This window comes from Triturus cristatus, chromosome 2_2, assembly GCF_964204655.1.
Source record: "Triturus cristatus chromosome 2_2, aTriCri1.1, whole genome shotgun sequence".
Taxonomy (NCBI): Eukaryota; Metazoa; Chordata; class Amphibia; order Caudata; family Salamandridae; genus Triturus; species Triturus cristatus.
The window spans coordinates 63,116,934-63,142,550 of NC_140582.1; the positions used below are offsets into that span (position 1 = coordinate 63,116,934).

The following is a 25,617-nucleotide window of genomic DNA, read 5'->3' on the forward strand; positions in this document are numbered from 1 at the left end:
GCCGTCATGAGAAACAGCTGCTCTGAACGCGTGCCATCCAAGCCATCCGTGATGCCCAGCAGGGAGTGTCGAGGCTCATGCGGCACCTCCCACCCCAGGACCTCCGTAAGCTCGGTCTCAATGCCCCTCCAGAACCCCTCCAGGTCAGGGCAGGACCACACCATATGCAGGAAGTCTGCCGGCTCGGAACCACACCGGGGGCAAGCCGCGTCCCCGGAGAGGCCCGCACGGTGAAGGCGAGCCGGTGTGAGGTAAGCAGCATGGAGATAATAAATTTGGATGAGTCGCAGCTTAGCGGAGGCCGTCACCAAGCGGGGGGCCATAAGGGCGTCCCGCCAATCGGCCTCGTCCAGGGGGCCCACCCAACCCTCCCAGCGCTCCTTAAGGCCCGCAAGGGATGTAGGGGTGCAGTTGACGAGGGAGCGGTAAATCTTGGAAATGCCCCCCCTCCCCAAGTTGCCCAGCAGGACCTGAGCCTCCGGGGGGCTGTGGTCCGGCAGCCGGACGTCCAGCGGGGTGTAGGTGCGTATGGCGTGGCGCAGCTGGAGGTACCTATAAAATTGGGAGGAGTGGAGGGAAAAACGCGCCTGTAGCTCTGAAAAGGAACACATCCGCCCTCCCCGCCAGACGTCCCTCAGCTGGGAAATGCCAATGAGATCCCATGATTTGAAGCCTTCCAGCTTCGTGACCTCCCGCAACCACGTCCCGTGCCACAGGGGAGTGACCCGGGTCAACCGTCCCGTCCATCGGGTGAGGCGGAGTGCCGCTCGCCAGGACAGGAATACGGCCCTGGTGATGTCGGGGCAAGAAGCAGGGATGGAGGCGCCGTACAGGCGATCTTGGATACCGGAGAAACTCAAGCCATCAAGTTCCACCCTGTAGGCCGGGTCGGACCAACCCCCCCCGAACCAGTCATGAATGACCAGAAGGCGGGTGGCCATATAGTAGAGGTAGAGATCAGACAGGCCCAGGCCCCCGTCAAAGGTGGGTATGCGGCACGTCGACAGAGCCAGCCGCCGCCTCCCATCGCCCCAGAGAAATCTCGTCGCCATCCCGTCCAGTTCGCGGAACCAAGGTCGCGGAAAGGAGAGGGGGGTTTTTTGCAACACATATAAAAACCGGGGAAGAATCATCATTTTGTAGAGGGCAACCCTCCCTAGCGGGTTGAGGGGTAGCTGGTGCCATCGCGCCAAATCTGCCTTGGCTCTCTTGACCAGGGGGGCGACGTTGAGCACCCAGCTCAGCTCCGGGAGGAGGGAGACCCAGATGCCCAGGTATTGAAATGATAATCGGCGGAGAGGGATGGTCTCCTGCCAGGCAAAGCATTCCCTGGAGGGGTGCAACGGAACCAGGACCGATTTCCACGGGTTGAGGGAGAGACCTGACGCCCGGCCGAAACGGCTCAGAATGGATAGTGCACGGGGCCCGGAGCGCGCCGGGTCCCCAAGGTACAGCAGGACATCATCCGCATAGAGGGCGATTTTGTCAGCTTCCAGGCCAGGCCACTCCCAGCCCCGAAGGAGGGGGTCAGATCTAATCAGGGCGGCCAGAGGTTCCATCGCGAGAGCGAAGAGAAGGGGCGACAGTGGGCAACCCTGCCTTGTCCCCCGGCCGATCCGAAAGGGCCTCGACAACGCACCGTTAACCAATACTCTGGCACGGGGCTGGGCATCGAGGACTCGCACCATCTCCACGAACCGAGGGCCAAAGCCCATGTGGGTCAGGACGTCGAAGAGGTAGTTCCACCCCACCGAATCGAAAGCCTTTTCGAAATCGACGAGGAGGAGAGCGAGGTATGGGGTCAGACGATGGCGGTGGGCCAAGGCCACATGGAGATGGCGCAGACAATGGCGCGTGCCCCGAGCGGGCATGAAGCCACACTGATCCGGGTGGACCAAGGTCGACAACAGGGGCCGAAGCCGTTGGGCCAGGACCGCCGCATAGAGCTTCACATCGGTGTTGATGAGCGAAATTGGGCGATAGGCAGCTCTATCAGTGGACGGCGGCGTGGATTTGGGCAAAACCACAATCGTGACCAGGTCAGTCTCCGGGGGGAAGGAACCCCTCTCAAGCGCCTCCGCATAGTGAGCTCTCAACCGCGGGACCAGGGTGTCTCTGTAGGCTGCAAAGAATTCTTGGGGAAAGCCGTCCGGTCCCGGTGTCTTCCCCGCTGACGTGCGCCCGATTGCCTCCCCAATTTCTTCGAGGGAGATGGGGGCTTCCAGGCTCTCCAGTTCGTCCGGCTGAAGCCGGGCCAGGCAGGCGTTCCCAGACGCGAGCAGGGCGTCCAAAGAAAGGTCTGTTTCACGAGCTCGGTAGAGCTGAGAGTAGAACTGGGCAAATGCTGCCGCCATCGCCACGGAGGAGGACTGGAGCACCCCCGAAGAGTCGGTAATCGCCGGAATGATGCGCGACGCCCTGGGGTAGGTGGCCAGGCGGTGCAACAGCGCGCCGTTCTTGTCACCCCAACCATACACCCTCGCCACCGAGGATTGCCAAAGAAGCTTGGCCGCCTCGAGGGACCGCTGACAAATCTCCTGGCGAAGGAGCCGCAGCTGCCGGTCCACCACCGGGTCGTCGTGCTCAGATAGCGACCGCTCCAGCCGCAACGCCTGGGCTTCGCAAGCAGTGAGCTGTCGCAGCTGTGTCTGGCGGTGCCGCACCACATGCGCCCTGGCCGCCCCTCTGATGGTTGCCTTGCAGGCCTCCCAAAGGGTGCCCGCCGACGAAACCGAGCCCTCGTTGGCACAATAGTATTGAGTAAGCTCAGTGCCCACCGCCTTACGCAATGTCTTATCCTGGAGGAACCAGGCGCTAAACCTCCACACTGGCCTAGCCGCGTGAGGCGGGGGGCCCAGACCCAGGAGGACCGGCGAGAGAGGACAAGTATTTTAGCACTGTGCAGAAGTGGTAAAGTGTACAGAGTCCTAAAGTCTACAAAAATGAATTCAGCAAAAAGGAGAGGAGGAAGGCAAAACGTTTAGGGTTGACCCTGCAGAAAGCGACATTTCCAACAATATTGTTTTAGAAATTTAATTTGGCATGCATTTGAATATTATTCCTAGAGAGAGCGTACTAGTCCTTAAGCTGTGATGAGATTTGGCATTTATTTTTACATGACTAGAGAATTATGTTTTGAAAAATTAGTACAAGCACCATACGTTACACATGTAACAAAAACAGCACACACTAGATTTGGAAAATGATTGCATTATATGCTAAGATTACGCTCTAGTGGTTCAATTACAATGACTCTGCTTGCATCAGTTCTCTGATGGGAACTGTAGCCCATTATCAATGACTGAGAATAATCTCATGGGAACCTATTCAGATGAAGTTATCTCATGTTTAACAATTTATACAAGGTTGCATTTTCCCCAAATCCATAACAAGGAGGTAAGACGGGTACGATATTACTAAATACTGGGTTGCCATTTAAACTGACAGGCCTTCTACTTAGTTTTCTTTTGGTTCCTCCTCTCCATTATCCTCTTTATGTTAACAGTTAATCTGTTCATATTTTATGTTCCACCCAAGACTTCCTCTGTGTTTCTATTGGGTCTTTGACTCTGGTGTCCCTGTATCCTCAGGAGTCCCCAGGCATTAGTTCCCTTTCAAGCTCAATTCTCCTTTTTGTACTTAGTGTCCTCTGCCCATGGCTTCTTGTAATCCTCTTTCTTCTCCTTTTCTTCCTTTTCACTAGCTTTTGTCTATACTGTTATAGCTCCTCGACACCTTCCTCCATCCAGGGCTGCCCACTCTTCAGTATTGTCATTCCCCTACCCTCCCCAAACACATCTAAGTGAGGCAGAAACTTCATTAGACCCAAGACCAAATTATTTTAGAGCATATTGAATACCCTCGCCACTTTCCCTTATCTACATTCTGCAAACTAAGGGCCTGATTCACAAATGTAAACTTACACTCTTTTTGTAAGTTTACAATTGTTTACTATTCACAAAGGTATTTTACTAGTAGTATCTTTATGACTGCAGAGTCTCGTCAAATAAAAAGATGGACTGTCCTCTCTTTTTCTCTGCAGAGGCTCTGCAGTAGTAAAGATACCACTCATAAAGTACCTTTGTGAATAGCAAATAATCAGTCGTAAACATACTAAAAGGTGTTAGGTTACCTTCGTGAATGAGGACTTTAGTGTGTTCTTTCTATGATGATAGGAACTCTAAGGCAGCAGACCGGTCTGCTATATCCATGTGCTTAGCCCCAAAGGTCCAACCATGAACCGTATTCTCAATACAGCCTATGAAAATGGCTATCAAATCCATCAGGGACCCTGTCACGGAATTAGTGGTATCAGATAGGGAGAGTGTTTCACAGGTTTTCCTCCACCATTACGGACAGCTCTATTCAACTGAGTACCCGGTTAATAATGAACAAATCTCAAAGTATTTGATGGACATTGATCTTCCTAGACTCTCAGGGGACAGAATTAAAAAACTGAAATGAAATGAAATAACGGAAGAAGAAATTATAAATGCAATCAAATCTATTGCAGGGGGAAAGGCATGTGGTCAGGATGGATTCCCGATCTAATTTTATAAGGTCTTTATTAAAGAATTAGCATCTCCTTTACAGAGACTTTTTAACGACATTAGAAAGGGTGCAACTATATCTACTGAATTTAAAGAATCTTTAATAGTATCTTTTGTGAAAAAAGACAAGAACCCTTTAGATGTGAACTCCTTTAGGCCAATCAGTTTACTTCATTCTGATTACAAGATTTTAATGAAAGTATGGGCTCAGCGCTTCCTCCCTGCTGCTCAAGAAACAATACATAAGGATCAGACAGGTTTTATAGCAGGTCGATCTATGGCTACTAATACTCAATTTTTAATTCATGCCTTAGATTTTTTTAACATAAACGAAATCCCTGCTGCAATAATTATGGTCGACGCAGAAAAAGCCTTCGATCTTGTGAATTGGCAAACATTGTTCTTAACGTTAAGGAGTTTCGGTTTTTCACAACAGGTTATTAATATGTTAAAGAGTATTTATTATGGTGCAAGCGCAAAGGTGGTTATTAATCAGGAACAATTAGGGGAAATTATAATAAAACGGGGAACTAGGCAGGGCTGCCCGCTCTCCCCGCTACTTTTTACCTTTTTTATTGAACCCTTGGTTTTAAAAATACGTAATAATGCTGCTATTTCTCCTCCTATACCAGGGATGTCAAAAGTTAAGTTGTTCGCCGACGACATCATTTTGTATTTAACCCCTACTAAAGAAAATCTTGTGCTTGCCTTTAAAGAATTCTCTTTATTTCAACAAATCGGTGGATATAAAATTAATGAAAAAAAGACCGAGATATTGGCTCTCAATATTGATCCTAATGTTCTTCCTGATGATTTGAGATTCCAAGCCATGAAAACTGACCCAATTAGATATCTGGGTATTTACGTCACTAATCAGTATCAGAAATTATTTGAACTAAATTATCTTACAATAAAACAGAAGATCAAGAGCCTTTTCGAATAATGGTTAATACTCCCCCTTACACTTATAGGGAGAGTCTCTTTGATTAAAATGTCCATTCTCCCTCTATTAATCTTTTGGTTTTTAAATGTCCCTATTCGCATTAATCAAACTTATTTTAATGAATTAGATACCTTGTTTAGGGAATTTATTTGGGCAAAAAAGGTTCCCAGAGTAAAATTAACTACAGTACAGCTGCCCATAAATCAAGGAGGTCTAGCACTTCCGCAGATACGAACATATTATCAGGCTGCCTTATTGAATTTAGTGGTTGACCTAACTTTTTATAAGTGCATTTATGATAGCTTTTTTTTTGATAAAATGATAGTAGAAGGGGGAACGCAAATACCCGCCTTTTTAAAAACTGCTAAATTACCCAAGAGGACCCGTTATAAGTCTCTACGAGAAGTTCAGTTTAGGCTTCAAGCAGTCTTTTAAAAAAATAACTCCTCTGGCTTTCAATTTTTGGGTCTGGGAGAATGCAACAGTTTGGGCCTCCATTTGGAATTAAGATATATTGAGATTTGGAGCGAATGTGGGTTTTCTCAACTTAAACACTTCATCGCCCATAACAAAATAATATCCTGGCAAGAAATAATGGATAGGGCAGAAGGTTGTAGAAAGCCTACTTTTCTTGAATATATGCGGATAGTTCATTTTATTTCCAATATTGAGGGTATTTTGAATACTCCACACTACACCATGGTTGAACTCTATGACTTCAAGCTTTTGGGATTGGGGAAATGGTATTCTGTATTGCGGAAGGATGAACAGGCAAAGGGGATAGTCTCCCATATCGAAAAAATAGCAAGGGATACTGGTTGCAGATTTAGCCCTAGGGAATGGGAAAAAATATGCCTTCTAGGGCATAGGTCTCTACGTGCCGCTAATTTTAAAAGAATGTCCTTTCTATCAAGATGGCTCGCTTATTGGACCCCATCTATGATTCAGAAACGATATCCTGACCATCCCAACAGGTGTTTTCGCTGTCACCAGGAGGAGGAAGGAGGATGGCTACACATTTTTTTTTCTTGCCCGCAACTGGTACAGTTTTGGGAGGAGATTTTCAACGATTTGGGAGCAGTTACAGGCATGAGTGTTTCTCCCCAGATCGAAACTGCATTATTCGGGTATTCAAGGGACGAGGCCAATTTATCTAGCTCCAACAGGGTTTTTGTAGCCATATCTTGTATGATGGCACGTTCCTTGATACTTCAAAATTGGAAATCTAAGGAGATTCCGAATCATTTAAATTGGTTTAATAAAATGAAAAGGATTTGGAAATTCGAAGAGGCATATGCCAAAAGTGTAGGGGGCATAAGGAAATATAAGAAAAACTGGAAAAAATTTGAAGAATTACTCCTACTCAAGGATAGGTTTTAGAGATGGCGCGGATTCTCTAATTGTTCTAGAGCAATGTAGTATTAATTATTAAATTACCATTGATCCTCAAATGGATTGGGGCAACGATTTTCTACTTGTATAAGTTTTACATTGGTTTCATTGATGTTAATGTTGCTCTCCTTTTTATGTGATTTTAGCAGCTTCTAAATGGTTGCCATCGGTATTTTGCATCTTACCCTGTTGCCTGATATTTTGTATTATACGACTAAGCTTTGCTGCTAGTACAATTGCACTTTAAACAGTAATAATGTTAATAATACTGTATTCTAACAAGGCAGATTTTGGCTGCTTATGCATTGACACTATAATTTAGAACCTTATTAGGTCCTTCGAGCTTTAAGATGAGTTGAGTTATATGCGACTCTGTAGTTTTATCTTGCATTTGCACTTTATTCGTCTATATTTTTATTCGATGCTAAGAGTACTGTATTTGTCAAGGCTAACTCCGGTTGTTAATGCATAGGACACTTTAATCTGGATTTCAATTAATCTTATGTCTTAGTTGAGTTATAAGTTAACTCGTAGTTATCTTTTGCATTTGCACTTTATTTGCCAACTCGTCAATAGACAATGGAATGATATGTGACTGCTTACAAAATATAAAAATGCTTAGCATTTTGTATTTTGTTTAGTAAGTAGTCTATTAACAACCAACATGACTGGTGGGTCTAATTCTGGTGTTTCAAATGTTGCATTTGCACTTTATTTGTGATGTTAAGAGTACTGTAGTTGCCAAGGTTAACTTCGGCTGCAATCGCACTGGGCACTTTAAATCGGGATTCTAATTTCTGTCTTCAGTGAATCTTGTATTTGTCTTGTGTTTTAGCTGAGCTATAAGTTAACTTGTGGCTACATCTTGTATTTGCACTTTATTATTTATATTTTTTAACTAGTCAACAGACAATGAAATTGTGTGTGACTGCTTATAAAATATGAAAATCCATTACACTCCGCACTTTGCTTAGTAAGTAGCCAATCAACAAATCAACATCAATCATTGGTCAAATTGTGGTGTTTCAAATGTTGCTCTCGAAAAATATGTATGTACCTTTTTGCTCTGCTCAATAAAAATAAAATTAAAAAAAAAAAAGAAAATGGCTATCAAAAAGCTTTGTCCCTATATAAAGCTGCAAAAGTGCAGATTCCCACCTATTTAACTTCTAAGTAAACAAACTTCTTCAATATATTTATTTAAAAAGTTGGTATGTCCAAATTGACATTGCTACGAAGTCCACCAGTCTCACCATGCCCAAACTCCTTTATTTCCAGACAGACCAGATCATCTCTTCTCTCCCGATCTCAAAGTTTCAGGAAGACTGGCGTTTGATCTGTGAGGTCTCTGCCCCTGACTGGACCGGACAATATCACTCGTACCCTTTTTCTTACCAAACACTGAGCAAACGTTCCTTCACCTTTGTGGCCAAAATACAAATACCACACTTCTATGATATCCATGACAAAAGCAATCCCTGAAAATGTACAGTCACATATTCTCTAACTAGACCTCATCACAATGAGCAACTACTGCCTCATCACCTTCTGGTTCTCAAAGATTCTTGAGAAAGTAGTAGCCACTGCTGTTTCCAAGACACCATTGAAGCTCTTTACACCATGGGCCTTTTCCATGACTCTTTGTATCCAGAGCTTACTTTGAACCGTTGGTTTCCGGTGCTCGGCACCGGCAGTAATTGTCAACCCCTGCACTTAAGACACTCTGCCACATGGTGACACAGCTCATCTAATTTAGAGATTAGCACAACAACTTTTTTTATGACTACAATATACATTAGAGAGATGGTTAATAGTTGTTTTGGTAACGTCATTGGCAGCAATGATGGGGCAATGGCTGGTGCAAGCAGCAGTGGCCTCCTGGTCAGGGCCCTGACACTCATTATTTTACAAATTAACAACTGTTTTTATCAAAACTACCATTCTCGTACTTGGAAATGGCATTTTGTATGGTAGCTGATGAAAATACCTTCAAGATATCCCTCCTTCCAGAACTGTTGACCACGTTCAACGCTGGTAGTGCAAGAACCTTCCTGGAATGAATGTGAGACAACCCTGGGGACACCGCCCAGCTACGGTAAAGTTTCTCTTCACCCTCAGTGTCAGAGAGCAGTTGGTCCAACAGGACACATTTAATGTCCTCTGGAGTTTTCTTCTTTACCCTCTACTATTTAATGCATATGTGATCACACTCTTGCAATTGTCCATATTATTAAATCTCATTTTCTTTTTTTGTCAACCTAAATTTGCCTTGGTTGATAACATACAGTATGTTCCTGCTCTGTTGACCAATGTTAAACAGTGTAACGCTCGCGAGACTTGCCCACGCTAGATATGAATGCTGAATAAGTAAGTAATACCTTCATAACCAGTTTAACGCTGGTTATGTGCCTATTTTAGATAATGGCAAAAACAATGTGAATCCCATCACCTACAGTAGGTTTAAGCAGTTACCATATTCATGGTGCCCACTTCATATTCTGGTGTCAACAGGTCACCGGGCAGTCCCTGCACCGGGTCCCTAAATGCCACATGTCACCCCGTTTTACAGAAAAATGCATATGGTGGTGCTTTACGACTGTGGGACACGAGGTGCGTAGCATGGTGCCTTCGCCTAGGGTCTGCTCAAGTTACCAGTGTGAATTAGTAAGCCAAAGAAGGTTTCTGGCTCTGAGTGACAATAGTAGCTGCTGTTGACAGTCACAGACAGTGAATGTTTGGTGTAATTAAATTCTGCAGGTGTATTTTGCTACCTCACTGATGCTGCTTGATTGTGCATTAGGATTTTTTGGAAAGGTATTAAAATAGGAAATTCAATACAGGGACTGCGAAGGTCTCTGCTGTTTCATTTGTTTCTTTATGTAAACTTGCTTATTTTTAATCTTCTCGTGATTTGTGATACAGACTCAATATCACTTTTAGAATACAAGATGCAGTGATACCCTAATGCCACACATGATGGCAACAGGCTCGGAGCGTCATAAGTTGTCGTGACATGTCAGATTACAACCACCATTAGAGTGCATAAGATGGTGTCTGCTTGCAGTTACTAAGATGGCAGCTTCCTGGTATAGAGTAATCAGAAATGATGTGAAGCGTTTTGTTAATGTCAATATACATTCAAGTAATAATTCTGTTAAGCTACATTAGTGATTGTTTTGATGCACGGGATTCATGCCAACGGATGTTCTTTAAGTAATTGGCCAGAGGTGCCCCTGCTGACTTAATGAGGTCCCGAAGGCCTGCTTCCAGAACAACCCGCATGTGACTTTTACTCGAAAGATCAATGCAGAAATTGTTGTTTAGCAAACTGCAGAGACCCCCATTTGCTCTGAAATGTCACTACTAACTACTCCGAGGTTTGAGTATTGTGTCTTTCCCGCACCAGGCACTCCTTTGGTCAAGACTGATTCTGGTTGCATAAGCTGTCAATTAAACACCTGTATAATTAGAGAAGGTCTGTGCTTTTTATTGGCTATGGTACAGTGCACATCCCATGAGGTGGCTGTCCCAGGATATGCTCACACATGTGATGGAGGAGAAAAGGTGTGTCTGTAGGACTACGCTCGGAGTCAACGATCGCAGGTGCTAGAAACAGATGTTATGTAGGATCCAGGCCAAAGAATTCCCAGAAACAAAGTAGGTTTTCGGTTCTTCGCCTACATGCAAAAGCTGGCATCGCCGCACGTGTTGGAGAGCAGAGCTTTACACCACTAAGCCTAGAGTGTGGCACATTTCTGCACTAGGTATTTGGATCCTACAGTGTAGAGGGACTATCCGCTTTAGGAGGCTAACAATAGGCATCTAGGCAGCTGGTAGGTTAGCAGATGTTTCTAGAAATCTAATCCAAGAACCCCACAATGTAGGTTTTATGGGCAAGGCTCGAGCGTTTGAATACCCTTTGTGTGATGGGTGCGAGCGGAACAGTTAAATGTTCATTTTTGGAGCTCTTTGCTGTTTGATCATAATCTTGTAGGGAGGCCCGGAGAGATGCTGTTGGAGCAATCAACATGAGAGCAGGCCACTCTGAGTACCAAGGCTGGTCCTGAGGCATCAGCTGCAGGTGTAGTTTTGTCTGGAAGAGATGAAGGTGCTGGAAGACACATTGGACAAGACTTTACCTGCACAACAAATGGCAGCTGTTCCTCGTAGACGGGTCTCAGATAGAGACCCCCAGAAAATATTGTGATGGACCCATTAATAGGATCCAGTCAAATGGGAATGAGGAAGGGTTTCATTACCCAGTGAGTAGGATGTCTGCTTTTCAAGTATCCAGCCAAAACCAGTTGGCACTTCATCCAATTTCCAACATTTTTCTCTGGAATTTCTGCTGTCACGTGTGCATATTATGAGCATGAGATTCCAGCAGTTTTGATTCTGTGAATTTGGTTTGAAATTTTCTTTTCAGACGCTGCATTTATGTGCACTGGAGATCGACTGCGGAAAATGCTTTGCGAATCAGATCTTAGATGCACAACCTTCCATTGATAATTTGAAAAGTTTAGGGGATATTTTGCTTTTGAGTTTTTTCACTCACAAATCTGAAAGGTCAAATAAAACATTACTTTCTACCTCGCTCATTTTGACCAACGTGTTTCATGTTCCATCCTCAGGTTCAGTAGAAAAGAAAGATTTCCCTTGATAATATGTTCAGAACACTGCACGTATGTTCCGCTGTTTGAAGGGTTTAACTAGAATCAGTGCACATGCAGAAAAAATGGGTATGCAAATTCTTGCAACGGAGTGACGTGAACAAATAGTAGTACAGTAGAGCGGCTACCTCTGAAGTACCTCTTCGAGGAACCTGTTTATTTAATCATGTACATTTTGCATGCATTCCACCCATTTGGCAGTCTCAGTGATGTCATCTTTCTCTTCAATTAGATTCCTGTTCATCCTCTTGGGCCCTAAAGGTAAAGCCAAGTCGTACCATGAGATCGGACGCTCAATAGCCACCTTAATGTCAGATGAGGTAAGCTCGTTTAAACTTCCATTTACAGATTTTTTTTAATTGCCATATCTGTTACAGTGTTGCTGTTTTAGTTCATTGTCCAGGACAATACCAATTTTCAGACTATGGACCTCATTTGGAGTTTGGCAGACCAGGTGAACCACCATAAACTGGTGTTTAAGTGCCCCCCCAACCTCATGGTTCACCCTTCCCATTTAGAGGCAGTAGAATATGAGGTTTTCCAACAGTAGAGCCTTAGGTCTCTTATGTGAGACATTCTTCACCTGCCAACCCAGCCACAATATGGCCAGCAGTTCATAATGACGATTGCCTGTTTATGGCATGGAGCCCATCACTAGATTTTCCTCCTAGAGCCAACATTCAATGTAATGGGGCAGGAAAACACCTCTCAGTGCTTAAGGGCAATCTAAGGCTTGTTTTCCAAAAACAAACTCCTGCTTTGACAGTTTGTTTCTGAAAAGAAACAGAGTGGACCAAACCAACATGGCACCCAGTTGGCATATCCCTCAGCCTTCATTGAGGCGCTGCAAAGAAGGCTCCACTGTTGGCTTAGATATCCCTGCTAGGCTGGTGTGGATATCTATACTGGGCAGGCAGCCCTCTGCCTTACTCTCTGCTGACCTGGTGGGCCATACATCCAAATAGCCCCTATCTCCCCTTACAAAAGAAATCTTTCCCCAGTGTTCATTATACTGTATTAATCTTTTGTAGGTGTAAACTAAGGACATTTCACATTCCACATATTACATTAATTTTTTTACAAACCCATTTACAAAATAAAGTTCAGCCATTAATCATAGAATTGCAGTTACTTTTTTTGTGTGAAATTTTACACTTGTGCTGTTTACAAATTTTCCTAGAATATAGCAGTGCACTCAGAAATGTAGAAAAACCATACATTGACAGGTGTATTCTTGTTACACTAAACTTACTTCTCCACACTTTTAAGTGTCATCTGCACCACCCACAAATAAATATATATATATCTATAAGATACCTTTGTTATTTGTAGGTGGAAATGACACTTTTTGTGCTCCTGTACATAGGATTCGGAAGTCCAGGTCAGGAGGCAGGTCCCTCTCTTTCTTAGATCCATTAATTTGTAACAAACTCCCTCTGGAGTTACGGAACATTTCTGCCACCTCAGAATTCCAGAAGAAATTGAAAACGTAACTTTTCAATCAAGAGTAATAGCGAGGTCTCTAAGCTAAGCCCACACCTGTGTTGCTTAGTGCCAGGACACGCCCAGGAGTATCATTGCACTCTATAAATGCCTGTTCCATTACATTACATGTCACTGAGGCCTTCCATGATCATGTAGAGGAATGAGGCCAAAGGCTGAGTTGCTATATAAGGTCGTGGACCTCCGAGGTGACTTGTCATATCCATATAATGTATGGCAAGGTGTACTTTATTCCTTATAATACACTTCCACATTATTACCCTTCCCACAAACCACTTAAATCCTTGGTGTATTACTCTTTCATATGACAGAGACAGGATATTTGCAGACATGAATAAGAGTAGAATCTGTAGTGCAAAAGTAAACACACTAAAAAGCAGTTACATATTTTTTGCTAAATGTATTAGAATTAGTTTAATACAAGATAGATTTTGAAAAAGCTGTTACTCTGAATGTGTAGAAACATGCAGAGATTCTATCTTTTTGCATATTTACATGAAATGTGCCAAAATTAAACTTGTTACCATAAATATATCCTTTCTGCAGACCATTGTTCGATTAGAAATAAAAGCAGATGCAGGAAAGCCAGGTTTCGCTTTTGCTGTTTAACCTGCAGCTTTAATTATGCAAGTGTCCCAGCTTAAGTCTTGGCTGCTGACTGGCAGGGGGCATTATGATGTCAGAACTCAACTCTAGTAAGTGATTACAGTTGAGCAGCTGCATCATTTCTTTATTACAGGAGAATCCAGACATTACAAGTTGTCTGTAATAAGGAAATTAGTCCTTCCATTTATTATGCATGTATATTATTACTGCATATCTGAATATAATAATGACCACACTTATCTGCAAGCTAGAAAATGTTTTCATAGTTGTGGCTGACATTTTTCAAGATTTCTCCTTAAATAAAGCAGGTAATACATTCTAATGCGCCATACAGATAGAGAAAAAGCCGTACAATTTAGGTTTGAGAGACAATTTGTATGCTTTTTCCTAAAAAAAAGTTTCATCTTCCAATTTATGAATAACGTCCTACTGTCAAAATGACCGAGTCACAAAAGCATTGATGACTATGGAAAGTAGTACTGCAGGAGTACTCTTTTACATATTCTTACATGTCATTTTTTAACTGGGCCTGAAACATCCAACTGCCTATTAGTAAACGTGCAAAGTGGGCACAGTTGTTTCCAAATGTGCGAACTGTGTATGGATGGTCCAATGTATTTTCCTATTTTAAATGTTTTGGGGACAATTTACAATTTACAAAGGTAATCAAGAGTACATAAAAGAGTACTACAGGAGTGCCACTATATGTACTTCTAAATTATTTTGTGAATAGACTCTTAAGTGTTTAAGTGATTATTAGATAAATGTGTAGGTGCTTATGTACGTGTGTTTGTGTGCATGTGTCAAATTCATCACCTTTCCTACATGTACTTAAATTGAATTGTACTTTAACAATTTTCTCATCACAAACTGAATCACTTTTAAACACTGTGGTTTTCTTCCGTATTTCTCTTTTATTGTATATTTACTATTTGGCTTGTCACCTCCCTTCTTCTCTCCACAGAGGGCCCTGCCTTTGAGTTTTAGTAGCTCTCATCCTTCATTGTTTTTCTGTCCTCTTTCCTCCTACCCTATATCTTCTTTTCATTTTTTAAAATACAGAAATAAATTGCAATCTTCCCTTCACTTGCTAGCTTTTGTCCAAATCTCATAATACGTATGTCCCCTTACTTCCTCAAGTTCCAGCTGTGTTTGTCTGGTAATGGTGGCTTCAGCATCTAACAGACCACTCTTTTCACAGCCACATATTTGTTTTATCATGTTCTTGGTTTATTTGTGTTACAGCTGATGGTGAGGTTCTACTCTTGATATTACACATTCCTTAAGTTACCACTGTTTGGCACGCTAACGTAAAGCCTCTTTTTTTATAATAATGTTAGACAGCCTTGATTGGAGCTCTTGCTGGAAACACAGATTTTCTCTTCTGGTAGGTGTTCCATGACATTGCCTACAAAGCAAAGAACCGACAGGATCTGATCGCTGGAATCGATGAGTTCCTGGATGAGGTGATTGTACTTCCACCTGGCGAATGGGACCCCACGATCCGAATAGAGCCGCCCAAGTCCCTCCCTTCTTCAGACAAAAGGTATTTGACTGAAAGGCACAATAGGATGCCTTTTATTGGCCTCTTTCCCAACCTTCTGTGTATGTCTAATGCAAATGTGTCCTTCGCAGGTCCACGCGGGCCAAATCCATGCCAGATTTTCAGGATAATCACTTACTATATAAACAAGTTCCCTTTAGATACATTTCGCACAAGCTATTTCCTGGAAGAGGCCTGGTGAACATCTGAAAGCCCAAACCTTGCTAAAGACTTAAAACACAGCATGTTTGATCCATTTTATGTATTCCTCCCCTAGCGATACACATTACCCGGCTGAATTGAATTAAGATTGGTGATCTGTCTGAAATATCATTTGTAGCCATACTCAACCACAAGACCAACTAATACTTGCGTGATTTATCCAGCACTGACTATGGATCAATATTGTCTGAGCCAAGATCAGAAAATTCTCACAAATCTTCTATTTTTGTATCCCTTCTAGTATAGACAATCCTTGAGTAACAAAACAACCCTAGATCCTACAAACTAACAGCATATTTGTAATAGCACACAATCCTTATGTACATTTCATAAACAAGATCTAGTTAATATGTACCTTAAGTTGTATGACATCATAAAGACATCTTATTCTATAAATGGCTTCATATTACCTTGAGGAGTAGATGTTACTTTACATTTTTTTTTCAAATTCTGCGTCACAAAATACCCTGGGTCAAAAGTGGAAATAAGAAAATAAATGATACATGAATAAATGTATGTAAATTTGAGCTATGTGATTATCCTGAAAAGGGCAGACATTCAGCCCTACTGGACGTAAGTTGGACACTGCTGGTCTAATGTATGCACTCATTTTGAGTGGCAAATGAACACGTTGATTTTATAGATTTTAACTAATGCACTAGCATTTTGAGATCAGAGGAGTACTGTGTCTACTATTGTTTCTCCATTTGCTGATTGCTCCCAAAAAAATTTCCTTGGGATAGGAGTTCCTTTGCCATTAAATGTAGACCTCATGATTGCGTAGTATTCAGTCTTTAGAAATGAATACTGTCATTACAGCATTTTGTGGTCCTAAAGCACAATCAAAATAGGGAACTGGCTTTAAAACTCTCTTGGAACAGAGGTATTGAGTGTCCAAAATGAATGTTAGCTGGTAGAAGTTGTATGTACAACATATATTGTTTTAATAGATTTGCAAAGCAGAAAGGAGCACCGCAGTATTTACAATGATTGGGAAAATGTAATAATAAAATAGGGAATGAAAATGGAGCTGGGAGAAGGATGGCTGAAGAATGGAGGGAGAAGACAAGAAGTCAGAATTAAATAGAAAGTTTAAGAATTCAGATGTGGCCCATCTGAGTCACGTGAATGTTATACAATCCAGGGCCAAATGGGAAAAGCATTTTCACGGTTGGAAGTGGCCCTATTCGCAGAATCAAATGCTTTTTGATATGTACAAAACATAAATTGCGATTCGGTAACATGTTAAAAATTGCAATTAGTGTCTAGCACTTTGATATTTGGAAGAGGCTTGTTTAGGTCGTCCCTTCCAAATACCGAAATATAGTGGTATGTGTGAATGTTGTGTAACCGAATTACGGTTGCAAAATATTTATTTTTTACCAATACCTCAAGGGTGGTGGTAACCATTTGCAAATGGGAAGGGGTCCCCATGGTAATGTTGGGAATGTTGAAACAAATATTTTTTAAGAGCAGGCTGTGGTCCCCTACTCTTAAAAACTGAAACATAAACGTTTAATATAATTTTTTTAAACGCATCCCATTTTCCTTTACGTAAAATAGTCTGCAATTAAAAAACAAAAGATTGCTATATTAAAAAGCAATCACAGACATGGTGGTGTGCTGAACCTAGCAGGCGGCCACCATGCCTGTGATTGCTGCAATTCTTAATGGGTCGCAAATTGATACCTAGCTCATTAATATTCATGAGGTAGGTCAGTTGCAACCCCATTAGGAAACGCCATTACTAGCTTGCATATTTTTTAACATTAGGAATTGTGATTTGCATAGAATCATAAATAGGAACTCGAAATCCCTAAATTCTGTACGTTTGACTCCAAATTCTTAACATGCTTTTGTGTAGTTTAATTTAATTTGGTTATTTTTATCACGTGTGACATCCATCCTGAAAGGCATCTGGAAGATAAAAGAAGAATTAAAAACTCACTAGACTAAAACAGAAATAATAACTGAAACACTGAAGAAAGAAAGGATTGTCATCAAAATAACAAGCTTTGGCAAAGTAGTAGGTCTGACGTTGGTCGACAGCCTTTTTTTACTTGGGCAATTCTTGTTTTGTTATTGTTTGTGCAAAACCATATTGTTGGGTAAGCAGCCAGGCAATCAATCAATAAAGAATAATTAGTTAAAGCCCAAAATGCTTTTTGGTTTAAAAAAAGCGCATATTGCCATAGTAGTCCCTGGCGCCGAAGGGGACTACTTTGTGTGTAAATGCGCTTCTTGTGAAAGTTATACCTGGCTGATGAGCCCTAACCAGGGAGAAACCGGTCTTGGGTTGCTTGTGTTGTGTTTCAGGAAGGACCTGGCCTGGCAGTTTAGGCTGAACTGTTCCCATTGGAGCAGGGTCAAGACTGATTTGCATATACCTGGGTCCAAACTGAGGTGGCATGTTGTGCACAATAACAATGGACTGAGATGCGACCCCAAGTAATTACCCATGGAAAAGATTCATTCAAGCCTTCCACCCATCACATTTTGTATGCTTCCTTGTGAAGGGACAGAATGCTGTAAGTCAAAGTGACATCACCCAGTGGCTGAAGCTTGCTAACCCATTGCCCCATGATGCATGCTGCAGTGTCTGGAAAAAATGTGAGTGACACAATAACAGACTAATGAATGAAGACTGTTCGAAAACCCCTATAAATAACTATGTAATACACATAACTGTAAAAGAAATCAGAAGGCCTTGGCTACACTAGACCTAAAAAAAAGTCAAATGGTTTGCCAGTTGCTGCCAGCCTCTTGCCTTTGCTAATGCTTGTTTGTAATATTTTTGTAAAACGGTCTTACAAACAGACAGCCAGAGAGGCTTGCACTGACAGACTGACAGAGAGGCTTGTACAGATGGATTGAGAGGTTTCCACAGACAGACAGAGGCTTTCACAGACAGACAGACATACAGAATTGCAACAATAGATAGACAGGGTTGTAAAGGTAGATGTGGTTGCAGAGGTAGATAAAAAGATAGACAGACAGATAGACTTGCAAAGGTAGATGAACAGATAGATAGATAGATAGATAGATAGATAGATAGATAGATAGATAGATAGATAGATAGATAGATAGATAGATAGACTGGAATAAGTGGCAGAATTAAAATTAGTAATATGACAGTTAAATGTCTATATAAGCAGAACACACAAGAGCACTAAAAGCACACTCGAACGTTAACAACCAGGGTATATGGACTACATTGGTTTGCACGTATAACAACATACAAGAGCTCTGAAATCAAACTAGAAAGCCATACAACCAGGAAATATGGACTATTAGAACATTGGAATGTTGGCAGCTCCATTGAAAACAATGGAGTGCTCCGGGCTTATAATGGCTGGTATAAGCCCGGAGCGCCAACATTCCAATGTGTCTTTGTTCACAGCTCTGGCTGTGAACAAAGACTTCAGGGAGCCGGTGGGGATTTGAATCCCCTCGCGCTCCCTGAAGGCTTCGTTTTGTTAGAACATTCTGCCCTCTAGTGGCAGAATGTTCTAATAGCCTTATAGCCCTTCGTAGCAGGGCTATACCGGCTTTTAAAGTCCCGCTGCTGTTGTTAAAGTCCCTCGCCTTCGGCTCGGGCCTTTAACGCTGCAGCGGGCCTTTAATAGCCGGTATAGCCCGCTACGGCGGACTATAAGGCTATATAGTTGCTTAAAAAAATATACCAAAATACAAGAGCTCTGAAAGCAAACTGGAAAGCCATACAAACAGGAAATATGGACTAAATTGGGTTAAAAAAATACCAAAATACAAGAGCTCTGAAAGCAAACTAGAAGGCCATACAAACAGGAAATATGGACTAAATTGGTTTACAAATATAACTGTGGACCTCAGCTAAAATACATACCAGAATAAAATACAGGAGTGCAGTTAGAAATGCACTTAATTACATGCATACTTAAACAAGCATGTGCAATGCAATAGGTTTCGCATTTGTGAGAGTTTACGCTATTGACATTGTAAATTACGGTGCCTTTTATTTATGTGTTTTGAAAAGCAACACACATGTAAAAAGCATTGTCATTTATAATGCCAATAGCTCAAACTCTCACAAATGCAAGACCACTTTAACTGTGGCTGTGCCTCTTTCTTTAGATGCTGCTGGCCATATTCAAGTTACAGCGAGCCGCGTCTACGAAAAGGGTGCGGCCACCATTAAAGTTAAAGCATGGTATGGGGGTGCTTTTGCCCTAAAAAAAATAACAAAGGTTCTGTAGCGTGGCTGTTAAAGTTAAAACGGACTGCGCTGACAGATAACATAAATAAAGAAACGCAGTCGCTATAGTTAAAGCGGACCACATTGGCAAATTAAATAAATAAATAAGCTTTGTAGGAAAGCACGTTGTGAGTGGAATAGGGGAAAATCATTAAAGAAAATAGTGCTCGCAGACTAGATAAAGCAGACTATGTAACAACACAAGTAAAAAGTCCAGTCCTTAGTGGAGGTTACAAATGCAGACAAGGCGGTACCAAGGAGTGACTACTTAGCCTATTCATGAATTAAAAGCAACAATTTAGAAAGGACAGTAACAGGAGAAAATTGAAAAGATGGGCGGGAAATGGGTGGAGCTTTCAGTCCATACCTGAATACAGCACAAAATGACAACTTCTTGAAAACTGTTTCCAATGGGATTTGGTATGCTGAGAAATAGAAGCACTTAAATACAGAGCATTAATCATCATTTGTGTTGATTTCTCTTTCACATGTAATCATTTTGGTCATGTATCAATTAATGATTGAATGATTCCTAGAGAAAGATTGTTTTATATGTGGGTAATTACCCTTGTTCTTTGGAATACTGGGTGTCCCATGTTTTTAATGTGTTTTGAGAAGTAGAAGTCATAAAAAAACAAAGACCTTGCCAAATGGAACTTACAACACCATTAGTAGGAGTTAGGAACTGAGAAAGCTGGAAAGTGGCCTGTGCTCCACATAGAAGAGCTGGAAGAAAGATTCTGCTATCACATGAGACTCCAAACACAAAAGCAACACCAGAACAATAAAGTAGAAACAAAAACACTGGTGCTGGAGAGAACTACCTTGTGTGTGGATGTGCACTTTGTGAAAGAACAAAATGCAGTCATTCAAATTGACATTACCTAGTGGCTGAAGTGGGCTGACCCCTTGCCTCATGCTGGATGCTGGAGTGGGCGGAAGCAAAATGTGATTGGCACAACAGACTAAATGGATGAAAACAGTTGGCTAAAAGCTATTTTAAATAATTATATTTTTAAACATGTATATTATACATATATTTTTTAAAACAAAAGGTACTGGCTAACACCAGACCTAAAAAGGTCTTGATTACCTTCCTAAAAGCGAGAAAGTTAGATGACTGTGGTTCAACCTTAATTGGAGAGGAAGATTGTTCCAAAGTTTAGGACACAAAAAATGAACAAAGATCCTCCCATACGATTTTGAGTTTTCCCCGAAGGATTTTTAATAATAAGCATTGGCAAGCCAATTGGTCTCGTCTGTAATGCTCAATGCTTTCACATTGCTTCTTTGCTATGCTATAATTTATAGTTTATAGTTTGATATAAATGTACTATTTGAAAATGTGTTTCTGCCATAAGATGGTTGTGGTACATCAGCATGCGTGCGCACACATGCACTCGCTTAGTCAGCAATCTAGTAATGCATTTTTGTTTCTTTTCGTAAGAGAAAAAGCTTTCCATGGTTACTGTTGATGCATGATCATATATACACATGAATGCTGGTGCACTGGTGGCCATCTTGGATTTTTTTGGGTGCACTTTATTATTAATTCAGTGTTCCAAGATGACAATCTAACTATATCAAATGGTAAATTAATATATAATGTGTGGAATGCCACAGAAATGGGTTGAAACATGGGCCAGGTAGCAGCAGTGTGTAACTCTTCTGCCCTTGCAAAACCAATTAAAAATAACAATGAAGTTGGAAGCAAGGGATCGGGAGGAAAGCATTGGATGAAAGAGTAGAGGAGATGGGAAGTGCAAAAAAAGATAGCTGGGCTGGGGAGGCACAGACCTGGGTGAGACCAAAGAAAGCAACGCTTTCCCATGAAGTACTATAAGTGAAAAATGGGAACCTAAGAAATAAAAAATATGTTCCGTCCCATCAGCAGCGTAAGAATACAAGTCACCCAATCAGAAATGGTGGTAAAGCAGTAATGCTCTAAGGGTGGGACAAACACAAAAATATACTAAAAAGCCAGCAAATAATGACTAGGGGACTGAGATAGACAGGAAAGTCATCACTTAATGAGCAAGGGGCTGACACAAAGCCCACTCTAAATATATGTTCAAGTATGGGATGCTAAAGGCCTCTGTAGTAAGAAAGCAAAAAACACTTCAGATAAATGCTGTGGTGTATGTGAATTTGATGGAAAGCAATTCAGTTTTATCTCAAATGGTGCTACTACCATGAAGGCAGTAAACAAGATTGCAAAGAGAAGAATCCGTAGAGTACCTTACTCCTTCAGCGAAGTAGAGAAGCCTGTCATAGAAGTACTAGTACCCCTATCCTCTTTGAGCAAGAGTCTGTGCTAAAAGTAGCCTATAGCTTTTATATAATAGAGATCCCACTCGTCCTTAGTGTGAAACACGTCATTGTGTGTATGGCCCACAGGCATAGAGAGGGCAGAATTAAGAGCATATCGGGCCTTCCAGCATTACCACTGTTACTGTCATTTTTCCACAGATTTAGAATTTAATGTGGAATAACAAGCAAGGACTGTGTTTATGCATTTATTCCGCATTTCAAATGGGGATGGATTTTGCATGCAGATATGTGGTGTTTCTGCACTTTTCTCTAAATTTAAAAAAAGCTTGCTGAAGGCACTCCCTCCACATTTGCCACATTATTTTGCCTCCTAATGATCCCCTTATCGAGGTCCAGAGTGCCAAGTTCAGAACTTCCCAGCATGTGATAAAAACATCTGAAACCTTTCATCAGATCGCATTCCACCTAGGTTGAAAACAGGACAGTTGATCAACTTCAAGTTGAACTTCTCGGCAGACGAGATATTTACAAGCAAATAAATTGATCTTGGGATATCACACGCAGCAAGCTGAAACTGTACTTTTGCTTTTCACTTTTCTCAGAAAAAACATGTACTCAGGTGGGGAGAACCTGCCGAATGGTGATGCCGCTCACGATGAAGGAGGCGGCGGTCACGGTGACAGCGAAGAACTGCAACGAACAGGCCGGTGAGTGCTGGTCATCTGTCTTAAATAGGATCTTTCACAGTGTGTTGACAATGCTCTTATTTTCTTTCCCAGAGCTTCTGTAAAGGCTCTTTTTAAATTATTGATGAAATATTTTCATTATGCTACGAAGTGCCTACAAACTTTGCTACCCTAAGACACTCAGTCCTATTAACTAAACTTAAGCAGAGGTGGGCGTAAGATACAATGGGTGTTCAGCGATGTAGCCAATCATCTTTCACATGTACATGGATTTTTGTGGCAATGGGTGACATGAGCACAGTGCTGAAACTGCATTGTGCAAAACCCCTAATAATGTTTGCAAAGTGGGCATAACAGGGCGGAAACACTTCAACACTCTTAGGACTACTCAAAGCCAGAGCAACTAGTCAAGTACAGTGCAATTCTAGAGCCAGACCAGAAAAGGTGCATACATTGGGCAAAAGGTAATGCATTTATTTGCATAATAAGTGTGATTTCCATAAAATTACACACATTGTGAGATTTACCCTTAGATGAGTGTCTGCACCTAGAGTTTTGAACCAGCAGGTGTGCTTTGAGTACACAACTTATGCAGGACACTCTTCGCCTGCCTTTGCACAATGGCACAGGCTAAGTCATGTTTAGTGATGCACAAACAAGGCTTTTCTAGCCTGGCTGAAAACATTACCATTGTATGACCCATAGCAAATATGATGCTGTAGACTGTGTTCCCTTTGAACAAGGCAACACTGCAGACTTAGTGAATTTTGGAAAGTCTGGGCCAATTCATTCTGACACGAAGGGCTAGATGTGCCAAATGCACAACTTATAAAATGAAGCACTCCTTTCTGGCCGAGTTTCAATTTATAATACTTTAAAATATACTGAGAGTCCGATGATATAATTATGTAACGGAGCCCATTTTAACACCACAATGGGAGAGTGATACAAGTGATTCAGGGGAAAAATACTGCCTACCAGATGGTTCCAGAGTTGGTTTTCTATTTGCCTTCTATGTGGGTGTCCTTGGGAGGTCCTTCCTTTGGTGGGTTTGAAGCTCTCTAGTTTGCATGCCCATGCAGCTCCCTAAAAACCCAGTAGCTACTCCATTTGTTCACTGCCAAAAAGAAAACGAGTGTATCAATATCTCCTCTTCTTTAGATAAGAAGGTGCACCTCAATAAGGCATGGTCTAAATCCTGGACCTTAGATTCACAGAGAGGACATAATCATTGAGCCAAGGGGAGACCCTTCCAAGAGCCCAAAACCTTCTCCAATTATACTCTTTCTGATTTTAATGGAAACACAATTCTCTGGATTTTTTGGTCTAATGATCAGCCTTGCAATTTATCTACTATGGCTAGGTTAGCTATTACATCATATTTTTTAAAGAACGGCATTGAGCAATATTCAAGTTATATCTTAAGAGTGGATTCACTCTTTTCAGGTCCATTTTTAACTGGCTCTAAGTCCAATAACTGAAATTGTCGATCGAGAAGTCCAGAGTAGTCAGTGCATTTTTAAGATTCTGAGAGAAAGCATTGTTGGTGCAAAAGTGTAGTGAGCATGTACACAGATTTTGTTCAGTGTATTTTCTTTTTTTTTTATCTCCTAAATAAACCATCATTGAACGTTAACAACAGACCCATTTAGACAGCCACCATTCCCTTTGGGTGGGGTGCACCTTTGCCAACAAATTAGCTTAATCGTGGTCTGTAAATCCCTTAAAATGAGGGAATTTGAACAAACTGAAAAAAGATGGACAAACCCATAGAGATATGTAGCCTCTCTCCAGACTCAGGCTGATCTGTATCCTAATCCTACCTCTGGTACAGGAACTGCATTTGAAATTGCGGAGCGGAGTTGAAAGCCTAGCCATTTGTAAGCTGTGTTTAGTTTTCGGCATCTATTTACGCTCAATGTTTTTCTTGCACTTTTTGTATTCCCTCTGTAGATTTTGTGGTGGGCTAGTCAAAGATGTGCAGAGGAAAATACCATTTTTTGCCAGTGACTTTTATGATGCTTTAAGTATACAGTCTCTTTCCGCCATCCTCTTTATCTATCTTGGAACAGTGACCAATGCAATTACCTTTGGGGGTCTGCTGGGTGATGCTACAGACAACATGCAGGTGAGCTTGGTATCCATTTTACCCTTGTTACATTCTTACTCTATGGCATTAGGGTGCATTTTAATATAGCAGTGCATTATAGTATAACTTAACACACCATCCCAACTCCATTCCTTTATGTTGTGTCCTGTGTTTTGCCTCTACTGCTCTTTAGTCCTCCTCATTTTGAGCCCCTTTATTTCCACTATGTTTTCATTTGATTTGTTTTGTGAGAATAAACAAAGCCGCATAGCATTTGCATTTCATCATGACTTTATTTGGATAATAAACAAGCCACCCAAATTTCTGGCAACATTTATGTTAAAAAATACAAATGTGAGGGTCTTTTTAGTTCAAACAATATGTTTAAGTAAGTTATTAAATGTTCCACAAAAATGTTGTTGTTTGTTAAAACAATCTACCTATCATTTACATTTCTGAAGAAGGGTAAAATGGTTAAACATTCATTTCTGCAGTTTAGTTAATGGTTATAAGTAGTAATGAGTAGTTTACTAAAGAATTTGGGGTTTTAGGGAGTTGGAAACATTTTAAAAGATATTGCACACATTTGTTAAAGTGTTTTAATGATTTTGAACGTCTAAGTATTAATGTGACGTATATTTGAGGGATTTAAACTTGTTCAGGTAGTTTGTTATGAAGTTATAAATCATAACTGGGATTTGGGAAAGTTCTCATGCTTTTTCCAAAGGTTCTAATTGTTGTTTTAATTTGTCGAACATTCGTCAGGTAGTATGTTAAACATAGTACGGATTTTTTGAATAGCTGAAACATTAGATAGAAATTTTAAATTGGTTCAAATATTTTATTAAAATTCATTAACATCGATAAATTAGTTAATGCACAACTTTTCATCAACTTGGAATTCTTTG

At 41.4% G+C, this 25,617-nt stretch overlaps 1 protein-coding gene across 8 annotated transcripts in view; it reads left to right on the forward strand.

The window, feature by feature from the left end:
* Positions 1-25,617, forward strand: part of SLC4A4 (solute carrier family 4 member 4) — a 739,594-nt gene that overhangs the window by 593,250 nt on the left and 120,727 nt on the right. For all 8 annotated transcript variants that reach the window (XM_085641000.1, XM_085640999.1, XM_085641004.1 and 5 more), the window contains exons 9-12: positions 11,788-11,875; positions 15,056-15,210; positions 22,537-22,641; positions 24,574-24,748. In XM_085641000.1, the coding sequence (XP_085497126.1) occupies positions 11,788-11,875; positions 15,056-15,210; positions 22,537-22,641; positions 24,574-24,748 (523 nt within the window). The remainder of the gene's footprint in view (positions 1-11,787; positions 11,876-15,055; positions 15,211-22,536; positions 22,642-24,573; positions 24,749-25,617) is intronic.